This window comes from Poromitra crassiceps, assembly GCF_964638095.1.
Source record: "Poromitra crassiceps genome assembly, chromosome: 25".
In the NCBI taxonomy this organism is placed as follows: Eukaryota; Metazoa; Chordata; class Actinopteri; order Beryciformes; family Melamphaidae; genus Poromitra; species Poromitra crassiceps.
The window spans coordinates 5,825,101-5,852,664 of NC_139649.1; the positions used below are offsets into that span (position 1 = coordinate 5,825,101).

The 27,564-nt window shown below is 43.0% G+C and overlaps 1 protein-coding gene across 2 annotated transcripts in view; it reads right to left on the reverse strand.

Moving 5' to 3' along the window:
* Positions 1-1,247: 1,247 nt before the first annotated feature.
* The window catches only part of LOC310798510 (3'-5' exoribonuclease HELZ2-like), a 29,075-nt gene continuing 2,758 nt past the window's right edge, over positions 1,248-27,564 (reverse strand). The window contains exons 2-21 of one of the 2 annotated variants that reach the window (XM_083661041.1): positions 22,348-23,869; positions 20,961-21,144; positions 19,985-20,092; positions 17,179-17,690; positions 16,463-17,065; positions 15,378-16,170; positions 15,115-15,190; positions 11,471-14,951; positions 9,913-9,998; positions 9,185-9,322; positions 8,944-9,099; positions 8,687-8,831; positions 8,466-8,597; positions 8,176-8,368; positions 7,075-7,221; positions 6,699-6,908; positions 6,043-6,199; positions 4,162-4,329; positions 3,221-3,377; positions 1,248-3,127 (exon numbers count right to left, since the gene is read on the reverse strand). In XM_083661041.1, coding sequence (XP_083517167.1) covers positions 3,262-3,377; positions 4,162-4,329; positions 6,043-6,199; positions 6,699-6,908; positions 7,075-7,221; positions 8,176-8,368; positions 8,466-8,597; positions 8,687-8,831; positions 8,944-9,099; positions 9,185-9,322; positions 9,913-9,998; positions 11,471-14,951; positions 15,115-15,190; positions 15,378-16,170; positions 16,463-17,065; positions 17,179-17,690; positions 19,985-20,092; positions 20,961-21,144; positions 22,348-23,735 — 8,793 coding nt within the window. In that variant the 5' untranslated portion in view covers positions 23,736-23,869 and the 3' untranslated portion in view covers positions 1,248-3,127; positions 3,221-3,261. Of the gene's footprint in view, positions 3,378-4,161; positions 4,330-6,042; positions 6,200-6,698; positions 6,909-7,074; positions 7,222-8,175; positions 8,369-8,465; positions 8,598-8,686; positions 8,832-8,943; positions 9,100-9,184; positions 9,323-9,912; positions 9,999-11,470; positions 14,952-15,114; positions 15,191-15,377; positions 16,171-16,462; positions 17,066-17,178; positions 17,691-19,984; positions 20,093-20,960; positions 21,145-22,347; positions 23,870-27,564 lie in introns of both variants that reach the window. The other variant, XM_083661040.1, reaches the window with a different exon arrangement.

Here is a 27,564-nt window from a genome sequence, read left to right on the forward strand (position 1 = left end):
CTCTATTCATTAAATACATATTTTCTTTTTTCATTTCTGCACACTGGAATGTCAATTCTCCAACTTGCAAGGCAGAGGTTAAAAAAATAAAATAATGTGAGAATGCAATGCTGCTTAGGATGTTGGACCTTCCTATCAGCACTTGAACACAGCATAATAGTTAACATTATGATAAGCATCCAAAAGGGTAGAAATCCCAGATCTCAGAATCAGAAAAATGGTTAACCTTATTGATCCCCTAGGGGGGATTGAGTAATGCTACAGTTGCTCACACTCAGGTAGGGGTCAATCTAAATATAGAGACATTATAAGACCAATAGGAACAGACAATAAACAATAAAATAGAAGTTAGGTATATAGCCTACAATAAAGTGTCAATAATATGAGCCTTTCCCACCAAAGTCTAATCAGCTGATCCTTGGACCAAGAGTGATTTGTCCAATGTTAGATGCATGCGGTGTGTGTTTGTGTGTGTTCAGCTATTCATGACTGAAATATTTAGTTTGTACTGATGCTGCACATTTACTTTCAGGTATGATGCGCCCCCTTGTGCACATTTACAGAACTACACCCACCCTGCACCCCTACAATAATAGGTCCAATTATTGAGTAGGTAGCCTACAATACATAATCTTAAGCACCGTTTCCAATAACAGGGCTTTATACTAGTATAGGCTAAAGGCAGCATGAGAAATGTCAACATGCTGCATCATGACAATTGGTTAATTTTAACAAGTCCTGTCACATCATTAGTTTTTCCAATATCTGTTTCCCCCTAATCATCATTAAGCTTGATTTTGGGGGAAATATTCACGACTGAATGATATTATGTCCAGTACTATGTACAGACTGATCCCAAATAAGGGCAGGGTGCCTATCCATGAGATATACTATGTTTTGTTCAAGTGATTAAAATACACCCACCAGCATCAACTTTGTGAATTTTGAACTTCTAATTCAAATTTTTGCAAACAATAATTAGGCCGATTTGGTTTCCATATACATTTAGCTTATTACAGCAAAATGGCAGATAGGTAGCTAACTGCTGAAGTCCTCTTCCTCAAATTAGCATTTCTTTACCCTACTTAAAACAATCTGGACCAAGCAGTACCTATATTTTCCTAAAGATTTCCCCATGTAGCCATCTTCTACCTTTTCTAATTCATTCTGAACTCTTTAAACTTCTCTCATAGGGCTCTAGGCCGGGATGGTAGTGTGGATATTCACTAATACACATGAAACCCCAATGAGAATGTACACATCGGCTTTATTTTGTACTGTATAACCAGTTTCTCCCTTTAGTCATTCAATTCCATGGAGTAAAGAAAAGGTGTCTCCAAAGGGTCACATGATCACTACAGACAGAGGTGACCGTGTGACCAAATTAACTTCCAGTCCAATATAAAAGTCCAGTATCAACTTAATATTTTAAAGTAAACTAAATATGGGACTTTTTAATAGGATAAAACGTGGCATGAGCATCATGAGTTAGATGTATATAATCAGTTTCAACATCAATCAATGCAATCATTCTATACATATTCAGAAAACAGAATTCAAATTCAGTCATCTGCGGGGGGGAAATCTCATCACTTTCAATCTAAGTCATTTACACAAACACAAGATCTTTAGGAAACCTTTTCAAGTCATCGAAGTACAAGTCAAGTCAACTCTCAAGTCTTCTTCATGAATCAAGTGAAGTCTAAGCAAGTCAAACAGACTCAAGTCTGTGCCCGTCTCCTTCAGAGTCTCCGTTTCAGTTTAGGCTCAAATGAAGCTAACACATTGTAATAATAAGTTTCACTCTCCAGTTCAGATGTGTTAAAACTAGTCAGTAACTTTGAATATGACTGCGTTGGTTGATCAGCCTCAAAGCATTGTGGTCAGTCCGTGGGGTGAGTCATGTAAATGATCAGCTTGTAAAAACTGTGATTCTGATCCTTCATAAAGGGACAACAAGACTTAGTCCCAAAATCCTAACAGCAGAGACTGGGAACTCAACTAGGAATAGTATCATATTAAATGACAAAGGACACAGTACACATTTAAATGCTTTACAAAGTACCAATCTTTAGGTATACTTGTAAATGATATACCAGCTCATAGAAATTATTTCATTTGGCTTTAAAATATAGAAATAGTAATAGAAAAAATATAAAATGTTTAAAAATATAGAAACAGTAATAAAAAAAATATTAAATGTTTAAAATGTAGAAATAGTAATAAAAAAAAATATATAAAATGTGTTGGCAAAAAAGTACCAGTGGTCCCACTTTAATTAAGCAACATTACATCAGATCATACCATACCTATGTGTTGTAGAGCAATTGGAATTATTGGTTAGGTTTGACATTGTAACTGTTCGTTACAATCTGGGCAAAACTACTACTACTACTAGTACTACTACTACTACTACTACTGGAATGGTGCGGTAGATTCAGCATTACAGCCATCTGGGGGCGCTCTACACTTAAGTGAAAATAAATGCCAACTCACCCATCAATAAACAGGGAAAATGCATCATAGCCTCAGTGATAATTCCATACATGTAAACAAAATACAAAAAAAGCTTTTAAAAGATCAAAACCATAAGAGATTAAACAAATTGGGAATGTTATGAACTGTGTCAACAGTTAAAATAAACATCTGATTTTAACAATGAATTCATTGTACAGTGCTTCGCTGGGACATATTAGTACAACAAGAAAAAAAAGGCAAGTTAACGAGCAGCTTTGTCCTTGAACCTGAAGTTTTGGAGTTTAAATTATTATGCACATCAATGAAATCCTCCTATTTAGCTGCTCTTTGTGTAAAATTAATTATTGAATTCAGGATTTCAGATAAAAATTCACAGATAGTGAAGGAAAGATCACACCTTCCTACACGCCCTGAAGAAGGCCCTGCGAGGCTGAAACCGGTCGGCGGTGATCATTTTAACTTTATTATGCCCTAGAAAATAAAGGCTTTTTAACCTTTACACCTTGTCTCAGTAAGCTGATGCTTTACCTTTGGATATCAATTTGTACTTCAAGAGCGCCTCACATTCCTGGAGCCGACCAGTGAGCACTCGGTAATTGTCTTTTGTTTGTCAGTTACAATGTCAGCATTGCCAGAATCAGCTACAAAACTGTCAAAAATACAACATGGCAAGTTATTAAGACATCATAGTAAAAATGTGAAAACATGTTTAACGAAGTTGTGCTGTTATGCGGGCTCTGACCTGGTGCCTGGAGAACCCGTGTCACAAGACGACAGAGGAAACTATCTGGCCACATGGCGAACTGAAATGTTTTTCACTTCTGTGACTGAGCCGTGTGCATTGTAGTGCTTGATAAGATTCCTCCAAGCCCCACTGCAATTCAGCAAGTCTTGGTTCCCTTTGAGAGAACAGGTGGGAAGGAGAGGAGAGGAGAGGAGAGGAGAGGAGAGGAGAGGAGAGGAGAGGAGGAGAGATGAGGGGAGGGGAGAGGAGAGGAGAGGGGGGCAGGAGAGGAGAGGAGAGGAGAGGAGAGGAGAGGAGAGGAGAGGAGAGGAGAGGAGGGGAGGAGAGATGAGGGGAGGAGAGGAGGGGAGAGGAGAGAGGAGAGGGGAGAGGAGGGGAGGAGAGGTGAGAGGAGGAGAGGAGAGGAGAGGAGATGAGGGGAGGGGAGAGGAGGGGAGGAGAGGGGAGAGGACAGAGGAGAGGAGAGGAGTGGAGGGGAGAGGAGAGGAGTGGAGGGGAGAGGAGGGGAGGAGAGATGAGGGGAGGAGAGGAGAGGAGAGGAGAGGAGAGGAGAGGAGAGGAGAGGAGAGGAGAGGGGAGGAGAGGAGAGGAGAGGAGTGGAGGGGAGAGGAGGGGAGGAGAGACAAGGGGAGAGAGGAGACAAGAGGAGAGAGAAATGTTTAATTGTGGAAACCTGCAGAACAAACTCAGTTATACTGTCCTCATTCTCAGCAATGCCCAAATACCACTGAACTCTACTATCGACCACCTGCCAGCAGGGCAGAAGTCTCCTATTGTTTTATTCTTCTATTTTCTAAGCTTAATCATAGAAACTTCATCAGTATCAAGTCAAGACTGTGGACAGGAAAGACAGAGAAGTTCCACTAAGATTAGTTAAAAAAAAAAAAAAAAAAAAAAAAAAAGTTCTACTCATACATGATATATTTAGCTTATCTCACCGATAATGCACAGTCCCTCTTTGGCCCTGGTGATGCCCACGTTGATCTGGTTGGGATCGCCGATGAAGCCCACTTGTTTGGACATCCAAGCTCTCTCTGGCTGTCTCTCAATCTCCGCACTCGGCAGAGAGCGCACCGTGGAGATGATGACGTAACGCCATTCACTTCCTAGAAGATAACATGTTGTTAGTTACATGGTGTCCATAGCTGGCCAGTCCTGTTGGGGGTTTGCCCCTTGTTCCTTCAGGTCTGTCCTGTAATAGCAGAGTTGCAGATAGCGTGAAATACAGCAGGTTTACTTAAAGCTGCAATGTGACACTTTTTTCACAATGAAAAATGTGAAGAAAAATAACAAACACAACGAACAAAACTGTGTTCATGCCTGAAAATGTATTTTCGGGAATGTTGGGGACGCTTTGGGGCCGTACAGGATTTGCTATGGGTGTGTTGTATGGGTATAGCCAGCAGTGAGCTGGTTGTGGCTATCAAGGTGAGTCTCTAGCAGCCACAGAGCAGGGAAGTCATAAGAACAACAACAAAAACAACAGAAGAAGAAGAAAGCAGTAAGAACAGAAAGGAAACAAAGCTACCTGTGGTGGCCTCAGCCTCAGACTAGAATAGATATCAGTTCAAGACAGACAGATCATCAAGATAAGTGACAAGTGTTCACGTGTAAACTTGACCAACTGAGGGGGAGGAGGGCGGGACTAACAATACACTTCCTGGCGTCCGGGTAGATCGTAGTTTTACTTCGCTTCAGCTCGAGCTCTCACTAATGCTTTAGCACGCATAGTGCACAGACTTGAATGCTCTTACCTTTTATTCCATAAAAGTGAACCTTTCGACCGACCCAGCCAGGTGACGTGACGGTGACGTGGAACACCGTAGCCGCACCTGAAGGCACCTGGCCAATCCCTGTCTGTGATTGGACGCGACCGTCAGCCATTTTGTAGCGGCCCGTCAGACAGGGAACCCCACTTCTGCCGCATTCAACATTGAAGCCAGACGTATATTATTTTGCTCTAAGACCTTGCTATTTAGCTTCCTCGCCTAACCACCGTTCGTCTAAACTGTCCCCCGTATCACGGAGTAGCGGACTGGGAGTCCTCGGCTGTCGAGTTCCTCCTGCCTGACGGCTTCCTTCGCCCGTACGACAAACTTTGGCAGTGACAGCTAAGTAGTATTTTGCACGTGTTAGACCGGTCCTTACAATGGAGATGATTGTGGATTACAGGAGGAACAAAGCCCCACCTTCCCCCATCACCCTGGGTGACTCCCCAGTCAACACTTTAGCATTAGTGAGAGCTCTCGCTTTCACTCGTAAAACCTGGGTTGTTGCACAACCCTTATGATTCCCTGCCTACGAACACGAGGGTAGCAGGTTCACGCCCCTGTGTTACCTCCGGCTTGGTAGGGCGTCCACACAGGCACGATTGGCTGTGTCTGTGGGTGGGAAGCCGGATTAAGGGTATGTGTCCTGGTCGCTGCACTAGCGCTTCCTCGGGTCGGTCGGGGCGCCTGGTGGGAATAGCGTGATCCTCCCACGTGCTACGTCCTGCCGGTGAGGCTCCCCGCTGTCATGTGAAAAGAAGCGGCTGGCAACTGTGCATGTGTGTCGGAGGAAGCGTGGTGCTAGTCTACGGCTCTCCCCAGCTCGGCAGAGGGGGTGGAGCAGCGACCGGGGCAGCGTGGGGAAATTGGCCAAGTACAATTGAGGAGGAAATGGGCGGGAAATAAGAAAACAAACAAAAAACAATACACTTCCTTCCTCAAGGCCAAAAGTTGCTTACTTGTAGTTTTATCTACACCAGGGAAAAAATCTGACAACTTCAAGTGCTAGACAGAGCAAGGGTGGTAGGTAGCAGGGAGGTATAATCTCACCTTGACTCTTTGTGATGGTGGTAACGAGGATTCCGCTCATGCTGATATCCTTCAGGCCGGCTTTGATTTCCGACACTTGGGCATTGTAGGGCGACAGAATCACAATATCTTGTTTGTCTACTTTGGAATGTTTCACCAGTTCTGCTGCAATCTTAACCTGCAGACCAAAAGCAACGATTAATAATGATAATGACGAGGACATAGTGAATAATGTCACAAACTGAGTATTGTCTGGTTGTCTCACTCCAAGGTAACTGCAATCTGGGAACCCAGAGTCTATCTTGGCACGTAAATAGACTCTGGGACAGCCATACCTTTTTTTGAGGCTTCCTGTACAGCGCGGATCTTCCGCCAGAGATTTCCACTTCCGCGCAGCGGTGCCTTTTAAAAACATACATTGCATCGCTTATATTTTGAATGCTAAAATCTTATATTCGCCGGTACAACAACAGAGCGGCACTGCACAGAGGCGGAAGTCCCGGGCAGAAGATTCACGCTGTACAGGAAGCCTAAAGAAAATTTACCGGCTCTATTTAAGTGCCGAAATAGACTCTGGGTTCCCAGATTGAGGTAACTGTGACCCTGCGTTCACCTGTTGAGGTAATCCAGTTTTTTCATATAGAACAATTCAAAAGAAAGGGGGCGCAATACTTTACCACTATGTCTCTCTCTTCTTTGTTTGCTTTGGAGTTCTCGTGGCCTTTTGCCGTGCCCACGACCAGGCTGATCTCCTTTCCTCTGATGTCCCCAAACACTATTGGCTTTGACTTATTGTTAACAAGCAGGACACTGTTTGGTCGGTCCACCTCTGTTTTCAGAAGTCCCTCATAGTATTCCTCAGATGGGAACTTGCATATATCCACATGCTATGAAGGTGCATAATTGCATAAGTAAGACAGTTGTTCAATAGAATGTGTTCAGTGATCTGACAACACTCGTAATAACCATACATGATGATACAACAACGCTAAATGCCAGTTACTATAGTGTACATACACTCTGAATGATACTGTATACATGTCATGTTCTCACCATTCTATATTGCGTGTCCAGCATCACTACCCTGGTCTTGTTGACTGTAAAGTAGCGTTCAAACAGGGACTTGGACATCCCCAGCCTCCTCACAGTGTCATTCTTGACAATGGGACGTAACTGTTTGTGGTCACCAATCAAAACAATCTGAGAGGGGAGATGTAGACATTATTGTCATAATTCAGCATCATGCTCTCTTCATGCAAGGGGAACAGCAGGATAAAACACACAGACAATTGTCTCATTAATTGGTCACAGCAGCAGACAAGTTGCTCTTCAGCAGCCAATCATGTACTAGTGGCGCTAAAGCTTGCAATCAGCGAGCCCAAATCAGCCACTGGACAGTACAGGATGATGATGTGGTTGCGTTGGTGTGAATGCAGTTTGCTTGAGTCTCAGAAAAAAACATACAATACATAGTGTGAAAAACATTAGGATTGTTGAAATGAAGATGTAAAATTAAAGCCCCATTCAGTAAGTTTTCCACTGCGCCCTCTGCGTGCATTAGTATCGATAACGATATCGCCGTTCAAAGTCAACAAAACACAGCGCCAGAAGCTCTATGTACATGTTGTGACATCGGGTACTCACCACGTGATGAAATAATAATCCATAGTTCCGTGAAACATCATTTTCGTAGCAAATCCGAATCGAGTTACTTCCTCGTTTTCATGAACACAGCGCTTCCGCTGTACAGCGCATGCGCGCATGCTTTTGTTTTTTCTTTTTTCTTGCTACGGGACGTGACAGACAAACTGCTTAGTCCCAGTGCTGGCCAATGGAGGGCGGTGTGGGATAAATAAAGACGAGGGTCTCCCTATTAAAAGTCAATCTACCATGTCCTGTAACTAAAAAGCAGTTATATTACAGTAAAAAATGTCAAAAATCTTACTGATTGGGGCTTTAATTGGGGCTGTCAATTTGAACATTCAAATTTCAGATAAAATGACCCAAATTTAAATCTCTGCAAATCACACAGACATACATACTGAATAGCAATGTTGCGAGCAACAGGCGTGGTCACACCATGCAAGTTGTTGGATTGGAAGCAACAGTCAGCATATTAAAGTGTTGATGTTAAGCAGGGTAAGAAAAACACACCTTTTCTGGTTTGTTGCACACTAATGGAATTAGGGCCTGGGGTTCAGTAGCCATTGCACATTCATCGATGAGGATCTGGCGTGCACTGACGGTGTTAGTCAAGGTGGGGCTGGAAGATGCTGTACATGTGCACAGTATAATATCATGCCTTTCCAGCTCATATTTCCGAGCTTCTGTGAGAACCTTTTTGTAACTAGGAGGGAAAAATAATCCATACAGCAATACTGCATAATATATTAAAATAATTTACATTTTTCAACCAGTGAAACAAACTAAGCATCTGAACTTACGTCTCCACTTCTTCAGCAGTCAGTTCTGGTCCTTCTTTTTTAAGGGCAAGTTCTATTCGGCGGTCAAAGTCTTTTATTGTACTTGAATGAGGGTTTTCGTCCTCTCGTATGCGGTGATGCAAGACAATGCTCCTAACATGATGGATAATATGTTGTTATTAAGAAATAATTATGGAAATATTTGATAAGTGAATATAATTAATTTGGATGTTGTACAATACCTGAGTTCTGGTTTGGAGTGCTCTTGGCGAAACGACCGTGGAGAAAACTGAAGGGTGCAATCAGGGTAAGGGTAGTCCAGCATCTCCACTTGTTGGCCATAGACTCTCAGGGGCTTCAATTTGTTCCCAAACCTCAACAGGTACTCTACATGTACATGCCAATGTTCAAAGACATACATGCAGTATTCATACTGGTCAATGAAGATTAAAAGCAAGAAATGCTGTTGATATTTTAGCAGAAACAAAAAGTAACTTGCCTGCAACAACATCCACAGACTTGTTGGAGGGGCCACAGTAGAGAATAACTTCTTTTTTGTTCTTGTCTTTTGGGTCAACATATTTCCTGTCGTACTTGGAGTTCAGCTCACAGAACCAGTATACGATGTTGACTCCTACAACTGTCTTTCCAGTCCCTATGAAACAAATGTGAATAATTTCTTAATAATTGCCATGATATATGAAGCATCAAAGTACGTATATAAAAGTCCTTGCTCTTACCGGGTGGCCCTTGTATGAGTGTGAAGTTGTTATTCAGGGCTTTCTCCACAGCATCACACTGGCTCTTGTTTAGCTTTGGCAATCCTTTTGGAGGCTCTTTTTTCATGAGCTCCCACCTGGGCACACTGTCTTGGACGGCTGCAAAGACAACATTGGGAAAACATTAGCAATAGATTCTCTCAACAAATAGCATAGAAAAAACAATAGAATCAAATTTATGCTATTATTTATGCTTCTGTTGTAAGTTGTTGAATCTGGGAACACATTTGTGACAAGATTCAACAACAGATCCCGCTATTTGTATTGATAAAAGAGAACATAGTGGAGGGATACATGCTTCCGCTATATTCTTTTCTATAAAAATGTTATTTGGCGAAATAATGTTCTAAAACGTTGGACCTACAGTCAATTGAGAATCACAGTTGTGGGATCTGTTGTTGAATCTGTTTACAAACGTGTTAAATGTCAGTTTTCAGGTTATTTTTGTGGCCTCATTCAAATGAATGGGACATAAATATCTGAACACTACAAACTAATACAGCTGCATCATTTTGTTCTGGTTTTCATGGTGGTAAGTGCCAAATAACCCCCATATTAAAACTAAGTGGAATATTGCTTTAAGGTTGTTGCTTTAATGTAAGCTAGTTTCTATATGTATGTGTTTCAAATTCATATGAATAGTTGAAATTGTATGTAAATAGTTAACAACTGCTGAGCAATGGGCTTACCCTCCTTTGGAATAGGGTGTCCAAGTGCTATCTTCTTGACAAGGTCACATGCAGAGACAATGTTGACAACAGCATTTTCTTTCCGTCTAAGAAAAAGTTGAAATAATGATAGTTTATGAATTGTGCTAACAATTTAGTCTATCAATGAAAAAGAAGAAAGAGTTGGTGAACACGTTTACTGCATGTCATCACATGAAAATTGTGATTTGGATTAAATGTGTGTTATGGAAACAGTTATGGAAAGGTATAATCAATTAAAGGATGGCTTCACCGATTATAAACCCACTTTGGATCATTATAATGTTGTTAATATAAGCAGATGGGCAGTGTTTACCTTCGATATGTTTTCCACATGGAGATCTCCCATATCCTCCTCTGTCAAAACGCTCCATTGTGACGCGTTTTACTTCACAACGGAACTGCCGAAGTTCCAACCCGTTCTCACTCCGAGCGCGTAGCATATTGACGCTTTGTCCCGTCCCTTGTGCGTCGCTTGTTACTAACATGGTACCCTTGAGCGACACATGAAACGACTTGGGCTTTCCGACTAAACTCAATGCAAACCCATGGAAGTAATCTTTGACGCTTATGGCAACTGCTCCCCCATTAGCCTAACTGCTCCCCCATTAGCCTAACTGCTCCCCCATTAGTCAACTGCTCCCCCATTAGGGTCTGGAGGAGCTAACCTCTCCCAGACCCTAACCCTAAACCTAACCTCTCCCACCCCCCATGCCTAAACCTAACCTCCCCCAGACCCTAACCCTAACCTCTCCCACCCCCATGCCTAAACCTAACCTCCCCCAGACCCTAAACCTAACCTCTCCCACCCCCCATGCCTAAACCTAACCTCCCCCCAGACGCTAATAGGGGAGCAGTTGACTAATGGGGGAGCAGTTAGGCTAATGGGGGAGCAGTTGCCATAAGCGTCAAAGATGACTTCTATGGGTTTGCATTGAGTTTAGTCGGAAAGCCCAAGTCGTTTCATGGGTCGCTCAAGGGTACCATGTTAGTAACAAGTGGCGCATAAGGGACGGGACAAAGCGTCAATATGCTACGTGCTCAGAGTTAGAACGTGTTGGAAGTTCTGCTCGAGACGCGGGATCTGTTATTGTTTATTTTTATTTTTTAAGTATGAGCACATCCAGGGAGAATATATTTATAATATATATTCACCTTATGTAGCCCCGCCCACTTGACCCGTTTGGGTTACGACTTCCTGTTCAAAGCGTCGGCTGTTTTACCTGCTCAAACCAGAGAGATCGTCTCTGGTCAAAGCTAGTGTGACTCACTGGAAGCAGGCTGTGGGGATCAGCTCTGACACAGAAAGTGTAAACATAATCAGTTCCGATTGTGTCTACACTTCCTGTTAGTCTCTCAATCAAGTCTCTCTCTTCTACATAAGGTGAGAAGGCTAACACTGCCCATGTGCTTATATTACCGAGATTATAATACAAAGTGGGTTGATAATCTGTAGAACCATCCTTTAAATTGAACCTGGCAGTTCTACTGTAACCAATATCACCTTGTTAAAATAACAGTGAGCTTCACATGCACTTACATGTCGGACACAAGCTTTGGGATTAGTTCAACTGTGTAACGCGTGTCTTTCTGATAGACACAATCTGGATGTCTGGAAGTCTCCATTGGCAAGTGATTGACGTTGAACTCCACTTTAGTTTCTTCATTTGTCGAGTTCTTCACTTCCTCGGCTTTGTATGTGACACCGTGGGCCACCCATGTGAAAGTGCTCGGGTCCACTGGAGAGTCCGGAGCTGATGTCAATTTTAACCCTCTTTTCCGTATGCATAGTAAGCACTTTGCAAGGTTGCACCCAATGGCCCATGTGTCGATTTGTTCGAGGGATAGTTTGAAGCTTCCTTTTAGTACGCCTTCTTGCTCTTGATGGAAGTTTACCACCAAGTCCTCAATGACTATGTTGTCACTTTCATCCACTGCAGCTGCAGCAGATTCCATCTCACAGATTGGTTTCCAGATGTGCACATAATCGTGGGGGTCATCATAACGAGTCTTGGTTGGACGGTTTGCATATCTGGAGAAGCATGTAATAGGGCTGTGAACATGATCCACGCAAACCTCAAACCTTGGTTTGATGTACACCAACTGAACAGTGGGTGTCAGATAACCTCGTTTTATCTCTGATGTCAATTGGACCTGAAGGGTGTCACCTGGTTTCAACTGGATACAGACATCAACATAATGAGGTTGATCATCAGTCTTAACTTCAGGAACATGTCCAGAGTCTTGTAGTTGCTTTGCATCAGCTCTTTTTACGAGTGACCTAGCATCATCCCAGTTTTCTTCGTCAATTGCTGTAACGATGGCTTTCCATGTGATCAGTGGAACCTCGGTGCAGGGACCACAGGCAGTTACACGTTGCACGTCTTGATGGATTTCCTTAGTGACAGCTGAGTAGATCCGTCTTCTCCATGTGAGAGCCATGCAGTTTTCTCCTGGATAGAGTGGTTGGTCCTCCAATTTCAAATCTCTGTACATAATGGGTAAACTGTCTGGAAATATGTTCTTGTTAAAAGGAAATGACACTCTGAAACTGTCGCTTTCTGGCTCTGCGCTAACAATAATGGCTAGCTTTGAGACATTTTGTTTCTTCATGCTCACTGCATAGTAAATCATCTCAGCCTTTTGTTCGTACTCTTTGGCCTCCTTGGCGGTCTGTTCAGATTCATGACACAACATGTCAATCTCTCTTGGAGAGTACTGCACTGGGGTGTTACAGAGGAAGTTGTGCAAAAGTCTCTGCAAGACAATGTCGAGGTACCGCCGTATCGGTGAGGATGCTTGTGTGTAAGGCTTGACTTTCAGTGAATAGTGCCCTATCTTTGCTTTGGGGGAGGAGTTGGAACGGATGACATAAGCTTTACCAAAGCACTTTCTGAACTGAGAAACCAAGGGTAGAAGCTGAGGGTGGATATCATCTGCAGCAACCAGGTCAACCATTTTGTCGATGTCATTGTCTCTGGCAGCTGACTGGATGTCATTCCACACATTTGTGAGAATGCAGAAGCTGTTGCTGTTTGGCACTATGTCATTTTGTACTTTTTGCACAGTTTGTACTTTTTGTACATTTTGTACTTTTTGTACATTTTGTACTTTTTGTACATTTTGTACTTGGTTGACATTATCAACTCTGTGCCTCAGATCAAAAGACAGTGGTATGAGCTCTCCATATTTCTCCACAAATTCTTTAACCTTTTCAGGATCTGGCGCTGCCTGACATCGGAGGGGTGTGCAGTTCTTGGTGTTTTGTATATTGATCAATTTCTCTGCCACACGTGTGTTGAATAATACATTGAACTCCTCAATCATCAGATGGGCTCTCCGGTTCCCTGGTAATCGATCATCATCACGTTGGGCATAAGCCCAGTCCAAGCCAAGTCTAGCCTTTCTTTGGGCTTTTGCAAAACAATAAGCCACTGCAACACAGTCTTCTACTTGATCAAACTTGAGGTTCTCCCTACGTCTTCTACAGATGATGTCTTCTGCCTCTTCATAAGACAGCTTTTTGTTAGAGTTGATCAGGGATAGCTGAAAGGTGGGCTTTCCAATGATCTGGTTTGTTCCCTTTGCTACACTGAATATGAATGAAACCACCTCGCGATCTTTACCCGGCAGAAGACTACAGCGTTTAGTGCTCAACTCTTTGGGGAACATATGAGTGGGTTCTTCCTCTCTGCAGTAATATGTAGAACCACGTGTTTTTGCATCCTCATCCAATGTATCACCCAGACTCACAAAGCTTGCCACATCAGCAATATGGACTCCCAACTCATAATGCTTTTCACCATCTCTGACACTGATGGCATCATCCAGGTCTTTTGCTTTGGCTGGATCGACAGTGAAAGTGATTACTTTACGTAGGTCCTGTCTGTGCCTCCTGTCCTTATCTGCCCAGGAAAAATCTTCATTTGATTCACATTTGGCAGGTGCAACTTTGAATTCCTCATTCAAAATCCTTATGCCATCATCCAAAGATCTTCCAATTGGAAGGATACCTATGACCCTCCCCAAGGGAAATGTGCATTTGTCTTTCCAGGAAATCACTTGCACCCTAAATACATAGTTGTGTTTGATGTTTTCGTCAAGGCGTTGATAAGTTTCAAAACTCCACTCTCCTTCAGTATATTCCCATACTGGAATGCTGCTGTTACTCTTCTTGCCGAGCAGTACGCATATTTTGGGGGAATTTTTTGTCATGGGTATCATGAGCCTTCTGAAGTATTGGTCCTGAGACTTTTTGTTTGGCTTGCAATGATCTTCATCCTCAAGCATGCACACAAACACACGGGCTGATTCTGCTTTCTTGGTGATGCCGATCACCTTACTCTGTGAAGTTCCTTGAGAGGAAGATTCTTGTAAGACCACTTCATCTCCAGCGAAGGACTTGCCCAAGTTGCTCTTTCCTTTCAGGTGTATGCGTTTGGTGGGACTGTCAAATGGTACGACATAACCCATGTCGAACGACTCCATGACCAACTTTCCTCGTTTGTACATCAGTGACTGGCTTTTACATAACGCCAAAAGGTTATCTCTCCCAGGATCACTGATATTGTATGATGCCTTGCGCTTATCAAAGGTGTCAAATTCTTCTCTACTCTTCTCATCTTCTTCTGGACTATACTCCGTTTCCAACTGCTCATATTCATCTTTCAGCTGTTGAAGAATTGCATCACTGTGCATGTTGCTCTCCTCCACGTGTTCAGACCTTTGAAACCTTGCAATTTCCTTGACATCACTTTCAAAGAAATCTTTAGTAAGATGATTTGGTCCAACACTGTTGTTGCTGATGCAGTGGTCTATGTAGCTCTTCCATATTCTTGAACATTTCCCAAAGCAGCAGAGGGCAGCAGCATCTCCAACCACAACCACCTGTGACTGAGCCCTGGTCATGGCAGTGTTGAGCACACGGGCGTCATTGAACAGCTCCAGACCAGGCAAGTGAGCTGCTTTTAGGCTGTCACGTGTTTGAACAGCTGTCAGTATAACTGTCCTGAACTGTTTGCCTGTTGACAAATCAAGACAAATTTTAGAATAGAAAAAATTACAAGAAAACAGATGTCAATATCAATACAATATTTGAATAGTGGCCATTTTGAGCCTAGTCTTGCCTGGTTTCCGATACAATGGTGCAGTGAAGCAAGTTTCAAAACAACAGTCCAAAATTACCTTGCACATTTGCAATATTCTCAGCTTTGATGTGAGCAAGGCCCTTTTTCGCAAGTGCTGACCTAATTTGCCGAACCTGTGAGAAAAGAAAACCATCAAAAACATTATAAGCTTGAAGTAAGTAAACGATTACAACTCTTACCATTCTGTGTTCATTAGCATCATGCAGAGATTTAGCAACTTTTTATTGATATAATTAGTATGTACTGTATGTCATTCCAATAATAACTAAAGTCGAAACAAAAAAAAGAGTCCTAATTTACCTGTTGTCCCTCTGACAGAACACAGATTGAGCTTCTGTCCTTGGTCCCCCAGGCGGGTGGCCAGTGTTGGAGAATGTCTTGCACTATTTCAACAACTTTGGCAACCTCTTCCTTATTAAAGCATGACAACGAAGCCTTTTCCACGCGGCACTCTCCTCTAACATGGTGGAACTTGAGGCAGTGGCCGTCTGGATGAGCTGGGACATTTCCGACAGCCTTGATGACATCATTCTTGCCAACATAGAACTGAGTGGACACAAACTCGACGATTTCTTTGGTTGAGCGGTAGTTCTCGTTGAAGATGATTCGACTCTTCTGGGCAGCGTCAGACTTTTGGCCTTGATAGTAGTGGAACAACCGATTGAGAAGGGTGTGATTGGAGCGCTGGTGATCGTCCACGGAGAAGAGCTTGGGCCCCATCTGCATGTGATCTCCGGCTAAAACAACTCTGGTGTTTGGCCCGGCGAGAGCAAGGGGGATCAGGGCTTCGCACTCTAGCATCTGGGAGGCTTCGTCAATTAGAATGTGGGTGAAGTAGCCATCAGGGAGCTTTAGGTCGTGGAAATGTTTTGCCATTGTTGCGGTAGTTACGACTATTTTGTGTTGATCCAGGACAGGCTTTGTGGGAGCCAGAAAATGCTGTCCCCCCTTTGAAAGAAGGCAATATTCCAGAGTAATCTCATCTGTGGTAGATAAAGAAGTCCCTTTTGCCTTTATTCGAATTGGCCGAATTTCTTGGTGCCCTTGTTTGATGAATGGATGGAAGTGCTCTCTGACGTACAGATCTGCAGAACTAAGAGGAAACAAAAATGTCACGTATGAAACCGATGTTGGCATCATGACAATGATGCGCCAGCACAATCCGACAGACAAGATTAGCACTGGGAAAGTAAAATCTTATGATGATATTATGATATGTGTTAAATAAATAATTCAATGTATGAATATATCATATAAAAATATATTTATTTATCTATTCATCCATAAACAATAATTTATTTATTTATACTGTTAATTTAACTAATTCTTCAAATATTTATCGAATTTAGTCCAAATTGACTTACATGAATATGAATGACAAATACCTGTTGGTGTAGGTGCAGATCAGCACTTTGTTTTCAGGCCGCTTGGTCAGCTCTCTGGCTGCTGTAGCGAGGGTGAACGTCTTCCCAGTTCCAAACGGTCCATAAATGAGGAGCGGTGCCACAGCTTCACGGACATCTGAATCCCCGGTGATGAAACCCACGGCCGACTGCTGCTTTGCATTCAGCTTGTCATGTGGGACGCCATTCACAGGAACTGCACAGCTCTTCAGGTCTGGTACCACTCTCTTTGTATCTGGAAGGAGGTCTACAGCCTTGTGCATCTGGCAGAACCTGAGACGGTCCAGCTGAAACTGCACCTCCATTGGACGCGTTTCGTCGCGTTTGAGAGAAAGGTCTGCACAGCATCTTTTGGAAAGTTGCAAATGTATTTTGTTCTCAGTGTATTCATGTTGTAGGATGGTGGCTTCATAGACCTTGCTGTTTTGACTTGAAGATAGCGGTGCTATAAGAGCGGACTGGATGCTTTGCCTCAGTGCCAATCCCTCTGGGGTGTCTCGCGTGAGATTACAAGGAACCGAGACGGCACAGAAGAGTTCTCCCTGAGGAGTGGTCGACAGAGTAATTTCTCCACAAACATTTAGTCTAAAGTAAATAAGGAGAAAAAATAATAATAATTAGTTTTTTTTTTTTTTGCAAATGTGTGCAAATTCCAAACATTATGAAAGGAAAAGCATCATTGATAATCATCATATTACCTTGAGACAACCTGGTCCTCTGCCCGTTCCTCACTGTACAGGAAGTTGTGCATTCTGTCTTTGTAGTTCCCGGGATTCAGCGCTGTTTGGCTGTCGATGGGTTTATACAGAAAGCTAATCTGAGGAGGCTTGTACTCCTTCAACAGCTCTTCCTGTTTTTCTGTCCTGGTTGAACACGGGACGATAGCCCTGTTCCCTCGATGCCAGCGCTCAACACTTTCGTAGGAGGTTCTGCCGTTCACGGTTGGTTCTTCAATGTTAACCGAAGCCGCCTGTCCTACTCTTACCTTGATCTTCCGTACGAGCACCGGCCTCATGTCAAAGTCCAGCACCAACCACTGTTCATACACACCCGGGTTGATGGACGTGAAAGACACGGCGATGCCGCAGGTTGTGTTTGAGTTTTGGAGGTGTTCACCAGAGAGGTAGGTGCAGGGCTCTGAACTGATTTCACAGAGGGAGAATGAAGCTCCTGGTTCCTGCTTCAGCAGTGCCACGTGCACAAGTGGTCTCTGTTGCACACAAAAGTGGTCATCAGCCTAGCTCAACTTAACCCAGCCCAGACACATTGGAAACGGATCTGACGCGGAAGCGACGCGACGTCGTGTAGGCAGTTTAATTCCAGCGTCCTTGTTAATAGTTTAGACCGATCACACTGGCATGTCTCTCATGGGCAGTCACAGTTTGTATTGACTTCATGCATGCATGCATAACTACTCGCTGCAGGACATGAGGCGGGTCGTGTTACGACATGTCGTATCACGTCATGTCGACATGTCGACATGACATGACATGTCATGTCATGACATGTCATGTCGACATGTCGACATGTCGTATCACGTCATGTCGTAACACGACCCGCCTCACGTCCTGCAGCGAGAGTAGTTATGCATGCATGCATGAAGTCAATACAAACTGTGACCGGCGCGGAGCAAAACAGAGCGCTTCTGGTGTGAATGGCCAGGCTCCTGCTCGACGCTTCCGTGACGCGCTGCGTCGCTTCCATTCCCAGTGTGTCTGCGCCGTAGATTACAAAGTCAAGTCCATGCCATTCATGTCAAGTCTCAAGTCTAAATGTAGAGTTCATGCCCTTCATGTCAAGTCTAAATGTAGAGTTCATGCCCTTCATGTCAAGTCTCATGTCTAAATGTAGAGTTCATGCCCTTCATGTCAAGTCTCAAGTTTAAATGTAGAGTTCATGCCCTTCATGTCAAGTCTCAAGTTTAAATGTATAGTTCATGCCCTTCATGTCAAGTCTCAAGTTTAAATGTAGAGTTCATGCCCTTCATGTCAAGTCTCAAGTTTAAATGTAGAGTTCATGCCCTTCATGTCAAGTCTCAAGTTTAAATGTAGAGTTCATGCCCTTCATGTCAAATCTCAAGTTTAAATGTAGAGTTCATGCCCTTCATGTCAAGTCTCAAGTCTAAATGAAGAGTTCATGCCCTTCATGTCAAGTCTCAAGTTTAAATGTAGAGTTCATGCCCTTCATGTCAAGTCTCAAGTCTAAATGTAGCTAACTCCCACAGGTCCACTATCTACTATAAGAATGAGAAGTGCCCGTCTGTGAGCAGAATTTTGTTCGGCCACAGCTATGCCATTCTACGTGCGATCGGCCTGAATTAATTTAACATCTGAAATGGTTGGTTAAGATTGGCTAAGTCGGTGGTGTCTGTGGCAGTGTCAGTCACGATTGTGATGTCATCAGTGATGTCACTTGAGCAATTGTGATGTCATCAGTGATGTCATCAGTGATGTCACTTGAGCAATTGTGATGTCATCAGTGATGTCACTTGAGCAATTGTGATGTCATAGTGATGTCACTCGAGCAATTGTGATGTCATCAGTGATATAATAAATCCTTCCGGTATGAGCCGATGGCTATGCGCCTAGGTGGGTGGGCGGTGTCTGTCTGTCTGTCTGTCTGTCTGTCCAGTCTCCACCCTAGGAATCGAGCGTGCGTAGCGCACAAGATTCCTAGTCTCTTGAATAGTATAGTTTTAATAGGACAAAAACTTAAAAGAGCATCATGAGTTTGATTTCTATAATCAGTTTCAATTTCAATTAATTCAATTATTCCATACAAAATCAGAAAACCGAATTTAAATTCAGTCAGTCTCATCACTTTCAATCTAACACAAACACAAAATCTCAAGTCAAGATTTTAGAAACCTTTTCAAGTCATCAAAATACAAGTCAAGTCAATTCTCAAGTCACCAGAACCCAAGTCAAGTCTCAAGTCTTCTCTTCAAGTGAAGTCTAAAGCAATTCAAACTGTGACTCAAGTGTGTGCCTCTCTCCTTCAGAGCCTCAGTTTCAGTTTAGGCTAAAATGAAATAAACATCTCTCTCTCCTTCAGAGCCTCAGTTTCAGTTTAGGCTAAAATGAAACAAACATCTTCAAGAGAAATACGTTTCACTCAAATGAAGTTGATAATAGGCATAGTCACTAAATTATGATCATGAATCAGAAATCAGATCATGAAGTAGAAAACACATCTAAGCTAATTTCTAGTGAGGACAACATAATGAATGTATCACCTATCACTCATAATCTAACCATGTTGAGGTTGCTTATGGGCCACTAGCCTAGTTGACTTATTTAATGTTTTATATTTAAAGGTAAGTGTTCAAATCAATGCATGAAAATAATCCACACAACCCCATCTGAAAATGACTAAGATCTCCTCTGTATCTTTTGACTTGTCTGAAGGACCTAACACAGCTGACTTCACACAGCCAGCTGTTCATCACAGACATACATGGAAAAGCAACTTCCCTAACTTATAACGATGAGAATGTAGCTTTACCTCTGTGTTGACGTGGAAATTCCACTGCTGTTTTGCATCGGTCTGCTCACACTCCACGAATAACTCTTCATCACAAGAGACACTGACATCATCAACGTGTTCTGACATCTGTTCAACAAATCAAATCATTACAATGTTATCCATCAGAATGAATACATGATGTGAAAGTGAATAATACATTCAGCCAACTATTCATTTGTAATATTTCCAAAGTTCTACTGTATTTAGTCTGTAACCAACAGCTCCTGCAAATGTACAAATCTATATCCTGTTCCCTCATATTTAGGATACTATTATATATTTTCTTAAATTACACCAATAGATCTGCATTTCCATAAGCTAAGGTGCCTACTGTGTACTGCCAATACCTTGCAGTCAAATCCAGCCTGAAAGCAAATGTGTGTGTGTGTGTGTGTGTGTGTGTGTGTGTGTGTGTGTGTGTGTGTGTGTGTGTGTGAGCGTGCGTGCGTGCGTGCATGCGCTTGTGCGCAAGTGTGTGTGTGTGTGTGTGTGTGTGTGTGTGTGTGCGCGCGCGCGTGCGGTGCGCTCGTGTGTGCATGCGCTCGTGTGTGCATGCGCTCGTGTGTGTGTGCCATTTTTGGCTGTATTTGATATTCTGAGGGGAGAGGGGGTTATTTATTAACTTTGCACTTTTAGAAAAGACTATCCTGTTTATTCCCCCCCCCCCCTCCCCTCCTATTTGTATGCTTTGTATGCTGTGTAAATGTTCTCATGTCTCGTCTTTTTGAGTGTCAGTTTGTGCCTGGCAGGCAGCACGAGCATCTTCTCTTTGTGAGATGCTGAGGTTGACCTTGACCGGGAGAGAGAGAGAGATGGGGGAGGACATGTGATAAGCAGGCTGAGCGGTGGGAACACGGTATGCACTTCAGCCGTGAAGCACAAGGACGACCCGCCTAACCCCCCCCCCCCCACCCCCACCCCCAAAAAAGAAAAAAGATTAGAGACAAATACTTACAATGTATACTTCATTGCTGCTGTTTTTGTATTCCTCCAAGAGCCTTTCAGCGTAGGACATGAGGCCTTGGACGTCCATGTTATGTCTGATCTCTTTCTCTTCTTTGGCACGCATCAGCCACTCCTGCAGCTCCTCCCCGGAGTGGGCTTTGACACAGTTGTTGCCGTACTCACAGGTTTCTGGCCTAGGAAGGAAGATTCGGAACATTTTTCTATTTTCCCGTCCTTTTATCATCACACCGATTGATTCTGACCAAAAATCTGGTCAATGTCTTCACTATAGGGCCAAAGGGGACTCCAAAAATCAACTGCAAAAACACCCAAAGCATGTGTTTTTAAACATTGATTATCCGCTGTGTAACGAGACATGCTGGTAAAAAAAGATGTACAAGAAAATTATCTTTTCTCTGACAGAGAAATTTGCCTTGGTGCCATTGCCTTGTTACAGTTTTGGTGTTACCTTTGTCACTACTTCTTTTGCACCTTCTTGTTGCCGGCTACATGCATCTGGCTGACTACATGATCCACACTTTCAATTATAGCTATCAAACCTCTACTCTTGTTCGCTCTGTCATCATATGCTGCTTGCTTTACCTCTACTGCATCGTCTGTTGAAACATCAACCTGAACCTTGTGTGTTGTGTGTGTGTGTGTGTGTGTGTGTGTATCTTGTTTCCATGTGTTTCAACCATAGCAGTTATCCGTTTCCTTGACCACCACAGATTACCACTCAAGGCAGTAAATTATGAGTCAGTGCAGAACATTCAGCACATAGACCTACTACAGTAAACGCCTCAGTGCTCTAAGCCCTAAGTCAAATCTGATGGGCTTACAAAAGAAGAACACACAAAGGACTTCCTCTTTTTGATGGTAGGTTACCTGCCACTTCAACAACAAAATTCAAACTAGGTTAATCTTGACTTCCCATTTAATAGCAATATCCCGTTGAGGATGATATATACAGTATATATATATATATATATATATATATATATATATATATATATATATATACACATGTTATGCTTTAAATCTAAAATGGTTCATGGATTACATCCTAATCTGACAAACCTATCAATTTAAATGTCAAGCACGTTAGCGTGGAAACAAGCTGAGCCCGAAATCACAAATCAGAATGAGGGGGTCCCCGGTATATTTTCTATCTTATCCTTGGCTGAAAAACATTTGAGAACCTCTGCACTAAAGTACCTTTTTCCAAGCTTTGTCCTGCGGGGTGGCCCATAGTCTCAGACTTTGAAAACCCCTGGGTGTGTGTATAGTGAAGTAAGTGATGAGATTTTGGTTCAGGTTGAAAAGGGCCTGTGTGGTGGTGATCATTTCAAGGTGCATAAATGTATATGGTGGAAAAACATTGAGAATTGTCTTACCTGTCGCACAGCCAGAGCTCTGCTCTGCGGTTGTGGGGAGGCGGCCGGCCTCTCCACTTGGTGGTGGTGTCCTCGGAGATCACCTGGCTATGCTCCAAGGAGGCACAGTGCTTGAAGAAGCTCTCCGGGGAGGACAGCAGCAGGTAGCAGGCTTTGCAGTACAAGGAGACCGGTCGGTGTCCGGTCCGCCGCCGGCGCTGCTGGCTCAGCTGGAGGAGTTCCGGTCGGACAGAGAGCCCGCCGCGCCACCCCTCCGCCTTCCACACGGCCATCTCCACCTCGCTGTGGGCAGACTGGCACTGGCTGGCCTCGTGCCAACAGGGTTTACCTTCCCTAACATGACTGCAGTACGCGAATATGTAGTCCGGGGTAACGGGGCGCACCTGGCTATACACTTCCTTCCCGTGACTGTGCGACAGGTGATGGACTAAAACCGGGTCCCAGGCGTGTGCCGCATCTGCTGCACAAGTGTCGGTCCACCTTTTCTCTGTTATTTTTTGCGGACTACCGAGAAAACAATCTTTACAGAGCTCGAGGAATTCACCTGAGAACTCTTGGAATATGTTTTCAGCAATGTTTTCTGGTTGCACCAAAACAGGCTCAGACTCGGTTACAAGTTTGATTAGCTTGTGGTTATCTATGTTCACGTCTCTGACAAAGTTCCACACGATGGCCTCTTCACTGCTCCTAGCAAATGTGCATTCCTGCCCGTGTCGGCTACAGCCAGAGCCCTCCGCAAAGAACACACACTTTTGGTAAAGGACGTTTGGGCCACAGATCCCGAACGGCGTGGGCCGCTGGGAGATGGGCCTCCATTGGTTGGAGCCGCCCTTGTCTTTGGCTAAAAGCAGCTCTCTGCTGCATTGGTGGCTGACTGACTTCAGTGCGTATGTGATTTCTTTCTCCTGGACGGAGCACCGAGAACACACGGCTTTCAAGTCTAACGTTGCCAAGAGGTCATCCAAGGATTCCACTTTTTTGAGCTGAGTCGGACCTCTCTCAGACTGCGCTACGAGCTTACAAAAAGACAAGTGGTCTAATCGCTGAAACTTTTCAAAGGTCCACACTTCAGCTTCCTCAATACTTCTGGCAAAGGTACATCGGTTCTTGTGTTTTCCGCAACCAACACCCTCCTTGTAGAACCAGCACACAGCATATTGACTTGGGTTTGGAAATTCAGGACGTCTAGAAACAAGCCTCCATTTGCTGCTGGCGGCTTTGGCTTTGCAGATCAGAAGACTATGTGCACACTGGTGGTGGGAGACTGGTGGTTTGAGTGTGTATGTGATCTCGTTCTCTCGGACAGAGCATTCAGGACATACAAGTTTGAGGTGATGCTTCGATAAAAGAGGGCTCAGTTTGGACACGCTAGCCCCTGTCGTTGACATTTTGATCACATAGTCCTGCTCAAAGTCACGGATGGGTTAGCCCTGCAGACCGGGGATGTGAGCTTAGTCAAGTGAAAACAATCTGAAGGTTGAAGTGCGCATCCAAGGAAAATCCCTCCTTTGATTGTTTGTGCCTAACGGAGATAACAGCAGAGAAAAAGACATGATGAGAATGAATGGTGTGCCACACTGCCAAAGAGTCACATTTTGAGCCAACAGGATAAGGATTCACACTTCTCAGCTTACCAGTCATCAGGCGAACAATGTCTTCAACAGTGTTTGTGTTTGAAAGAGGACATAAAACATTTGATCATCACGCATGCTCGATTCCTAGGCTGGAGACTCTGGAGATGATGCGCCACTTGTCCTCTTCTCCCTACTTATACCCTCCTCCCACCACTTATAGCCTCAGCCTTGCTTCTGATGACATCACTGATGACATCATCACAATTGCTCAAGTGACATCACTGATGACATCACGATTGCTCAAGTGACATCACTGATGATGACATCACTGATGACATCATCACTGATGACGTCACAATCGTGACACACATTGCCGCCACAGACACCACTAGAAGATGACTAGTTTATTTCCATGTCACCTCAGACTAGACAGGACACAGCTTTCAAGTCTAGAATGTAGCTAGATTTGCGATCAAGATTAAAAAAAAATCACCTTTTCGCCAACTAGGGCACTGCTAGATGACATGACTGGTTGACTGTACAGTACAGTACACTAGTACAGTACAGTACAGTATAGTGGAGTACAGGCTAGTTAGAAGTGTTGGTAGTAACTTTGAATTCTAACAGGCTCACAGCATAATTGTTGTGTTTCTGACTTGAATTGTGGTTGTTTTTATTCATCAAAACATTCAAAATCCGTCTGAGGTTAAATGCAAATGAACTAGTCATATTTTTTTTTATTTAACCTTTATTTATACAGGGAAGAGCCCTTGAGAGCAAGCTCTCATTTTCAAGGGAGCCCTGTTACAGTGAGAACATTTACAATAGTTACCATATTACAGACAACTTACAAATACAAATATTACACTATATAGAAAACATTCAAGATTCTAGATAGAAATAAACAAAAATAAAAAAAACAAGGTAAGAGCAGATCAAATAAAACAAGAGCATTCATTTTGCAGAGTACCGTCAAGAAGTACTCTGAAGGATTCCAGGGGAATCAGCTGATTCAATTTCAGAATGTTTTGCAACAAATTCCATTTATCAGCAGCATAATAAGAAAAGGCACTTTTTCCTAATTCAGTCCTTGCTCGTGGAACAGACAACCTGATATGTGAATGCGATCGGGTTTGATAGTTTGTGTTCACTTGACTAATGAGTGAGGACATGTACAGGGGGAGTTTCCCAATCAGGGCTTTATAAATGAATAAAAGACAGTGTTGCTCCCTTCGAGCTGTCAGAGAGGGCCAGCCTAACTTTTCATATAAAATACATCTGTGAGTAAGAAATCTATCACCCGTTATAAAGCGCAAGGCGCTATGATACACCGCATCAAGCGGCTTCAGGATGGATGGAGCAGCATGCATATAAATAATATCCCCATAATCAAAAACAGACAATATTAGTGACTGAACAATGAACTTTCTAACACAGGGTGCAAGACAGGACTTATTTCTATAAAGAAAACCAATTTTTCTCCTCAGTTTCTTTGTGAGATGTTCCACATGGATCTGGAAGGACAGTTTGGTGTCCAGCCAAATGCCGAGATATTTATATGAACCAACGGTTTCGATTTGTGCGCCTTGCTGAGTGCAAATACAGAGACCATTATCTATATTATGGGACCGTGAAAATAACATTGATTTTGTTTTGTCTGAGTTCAAGACAAGTTTGAGGTCAAAAAGTGCCTGTTGAAAGGAGTCAAAAGCAATTTGCAGACTTTCAACCGCCTGGGCGGGGGTGTTTCCGAAACAATATATGATTGTATCGTCTGCATAATAATGGACATTATAAAGTGCAGAGGAGGGTAGAATGTAATTTATATATAAAGTAAACAATACTGGGCCTGAGATGGATCCCTGTGGAACACCTTTATTGATTGTGAGAGAGCTAGATTTATGACCACTTGCCACTACAGCTTGCTTTCTTCCAGATAGATAGTTTGAAAACCAGTTTACAGTAAGGTCATCAAGACCAATATGGGATAGTTTCATTAATAAAATCTCATGATCCACTGTGTCGAACGCCTTTGAGAGATCGACAAAGAGAGCAGCACAGTGTTGTTGACTGTCAATACCATTCAGTATGTTGTTTAAAACAAGCGATGTAGCTGTTACTGTGCTGTGTCCTGGCCTAAACCCAGATTGTTGAGGTTGAAGAATATTATAATTTTCTAGATAAGCTCGCAGCTGTTCATTTGCCAAGCTTTCAAGGACTTTAGCTAAGCAAGATAGTTTAGAGATGGGACGATAATTATTCAAGTCAGTCGGGTCGCCCCCTTTAAAAAGAGGAACTACCTGAGCGGTCTTCCAGACAGAGGGGATTTCACCTGAGATAAATGTTAAATTAAATATATGTGCAAGCGAAGGAGCAATTAGGTGCGCACTGAGGCGTAAAAGAAATGGTTCGATGTCGTCTTCGCCTTTTGACTTTGAAGTGTTAAGCTGTGAAAGTGCCTTAAAAACATCATAATCACTAATCATGCTGAAAGAAAATCTCTCCCTAAAGGGAGGATAAGGGTTCGCAAAGTTAACATTCACCGAGTTATGAATGTAACCATTGGCGTTTAGATTTGACAGCCGATCGAAGAGATGACCAGATGCCACAAAATGTTCATTAAAAGCATCACACATCTCAGCTTGATCAGAAATAATGTTGTTCTCCACACGAATCTGAGGAGGGAGAGCAGAAGTGGACTTGGCCTTCAGGGAGTTTATTGTTTTCCAGAAACTAGTTGTATTTCCTTGTGCATTTTTAAGGGAATTTAAATAAAAATCTGATTTGGCTTTCCTTATGGTACTAATACAAATGTTTCTTAACTTCCTGAACTGCGACCAGTCAACTGGACTACCCGAGGATCTCGCTTTCGACCATGCAGAGTCTCTGCGTCGAAGCGCTTTGGTGATGTTATCAGAGAACCATGGACTAGAGCGGTTTTTTACTCTGAATCTTTTATATGGTGCATGCTTCTCAGTGATAAAGTTGAAAATGTGAGAAAAATTGTTAGCAGCTAATTCTGGGTCTGGGATCAATCTTAATTTATCTAAGTCAGAGTAAAATAGTTCATGTAAAAAACCTTGTTCAATGAAATCTTTAAAATTACGTTTCCTAATAATATGACCCTTGGATTTGCTCGCCTTGGAAACTCTGACACATGCAATAGGGCAGTGGTCACTAAAGCCTTGAGCAAATACCCCACTATGGGGGTATTTACAAGGTCTATTTGTTAAAATAATGTCGATCAAAGTTGAATTGGATGGGTTTTTCTTGTTCAGTCTTGTTGGGTGAAGAACAAGTTGCGTCAGATTGAGTTCCAAGCAGAGTTGCTTTAAACTAGTAGAGCTGTCGGAGAGCCAATCCAAATTCATATCTCCTAAAATCAGAAGTTCAGATGCAGTATATGCACACAGAATCTTACCAAGGCTATCCAGGGCCGATTTTGGTGCAGATGGTGGGCGGTAGACACCACATACAGAGATATGTACATCGCCCCCCAAACAGATGTCCAGTACAATACATTCAAAACTTTTTAAAACAGAGGAGGCCATGAGAACATGAGTAACAAGATGTTCTTTAACATAGATCACTACACCACCCCCTTTAGCCTTTCTGTCTATTCTGAAGAGGTTGAAACCGTTTA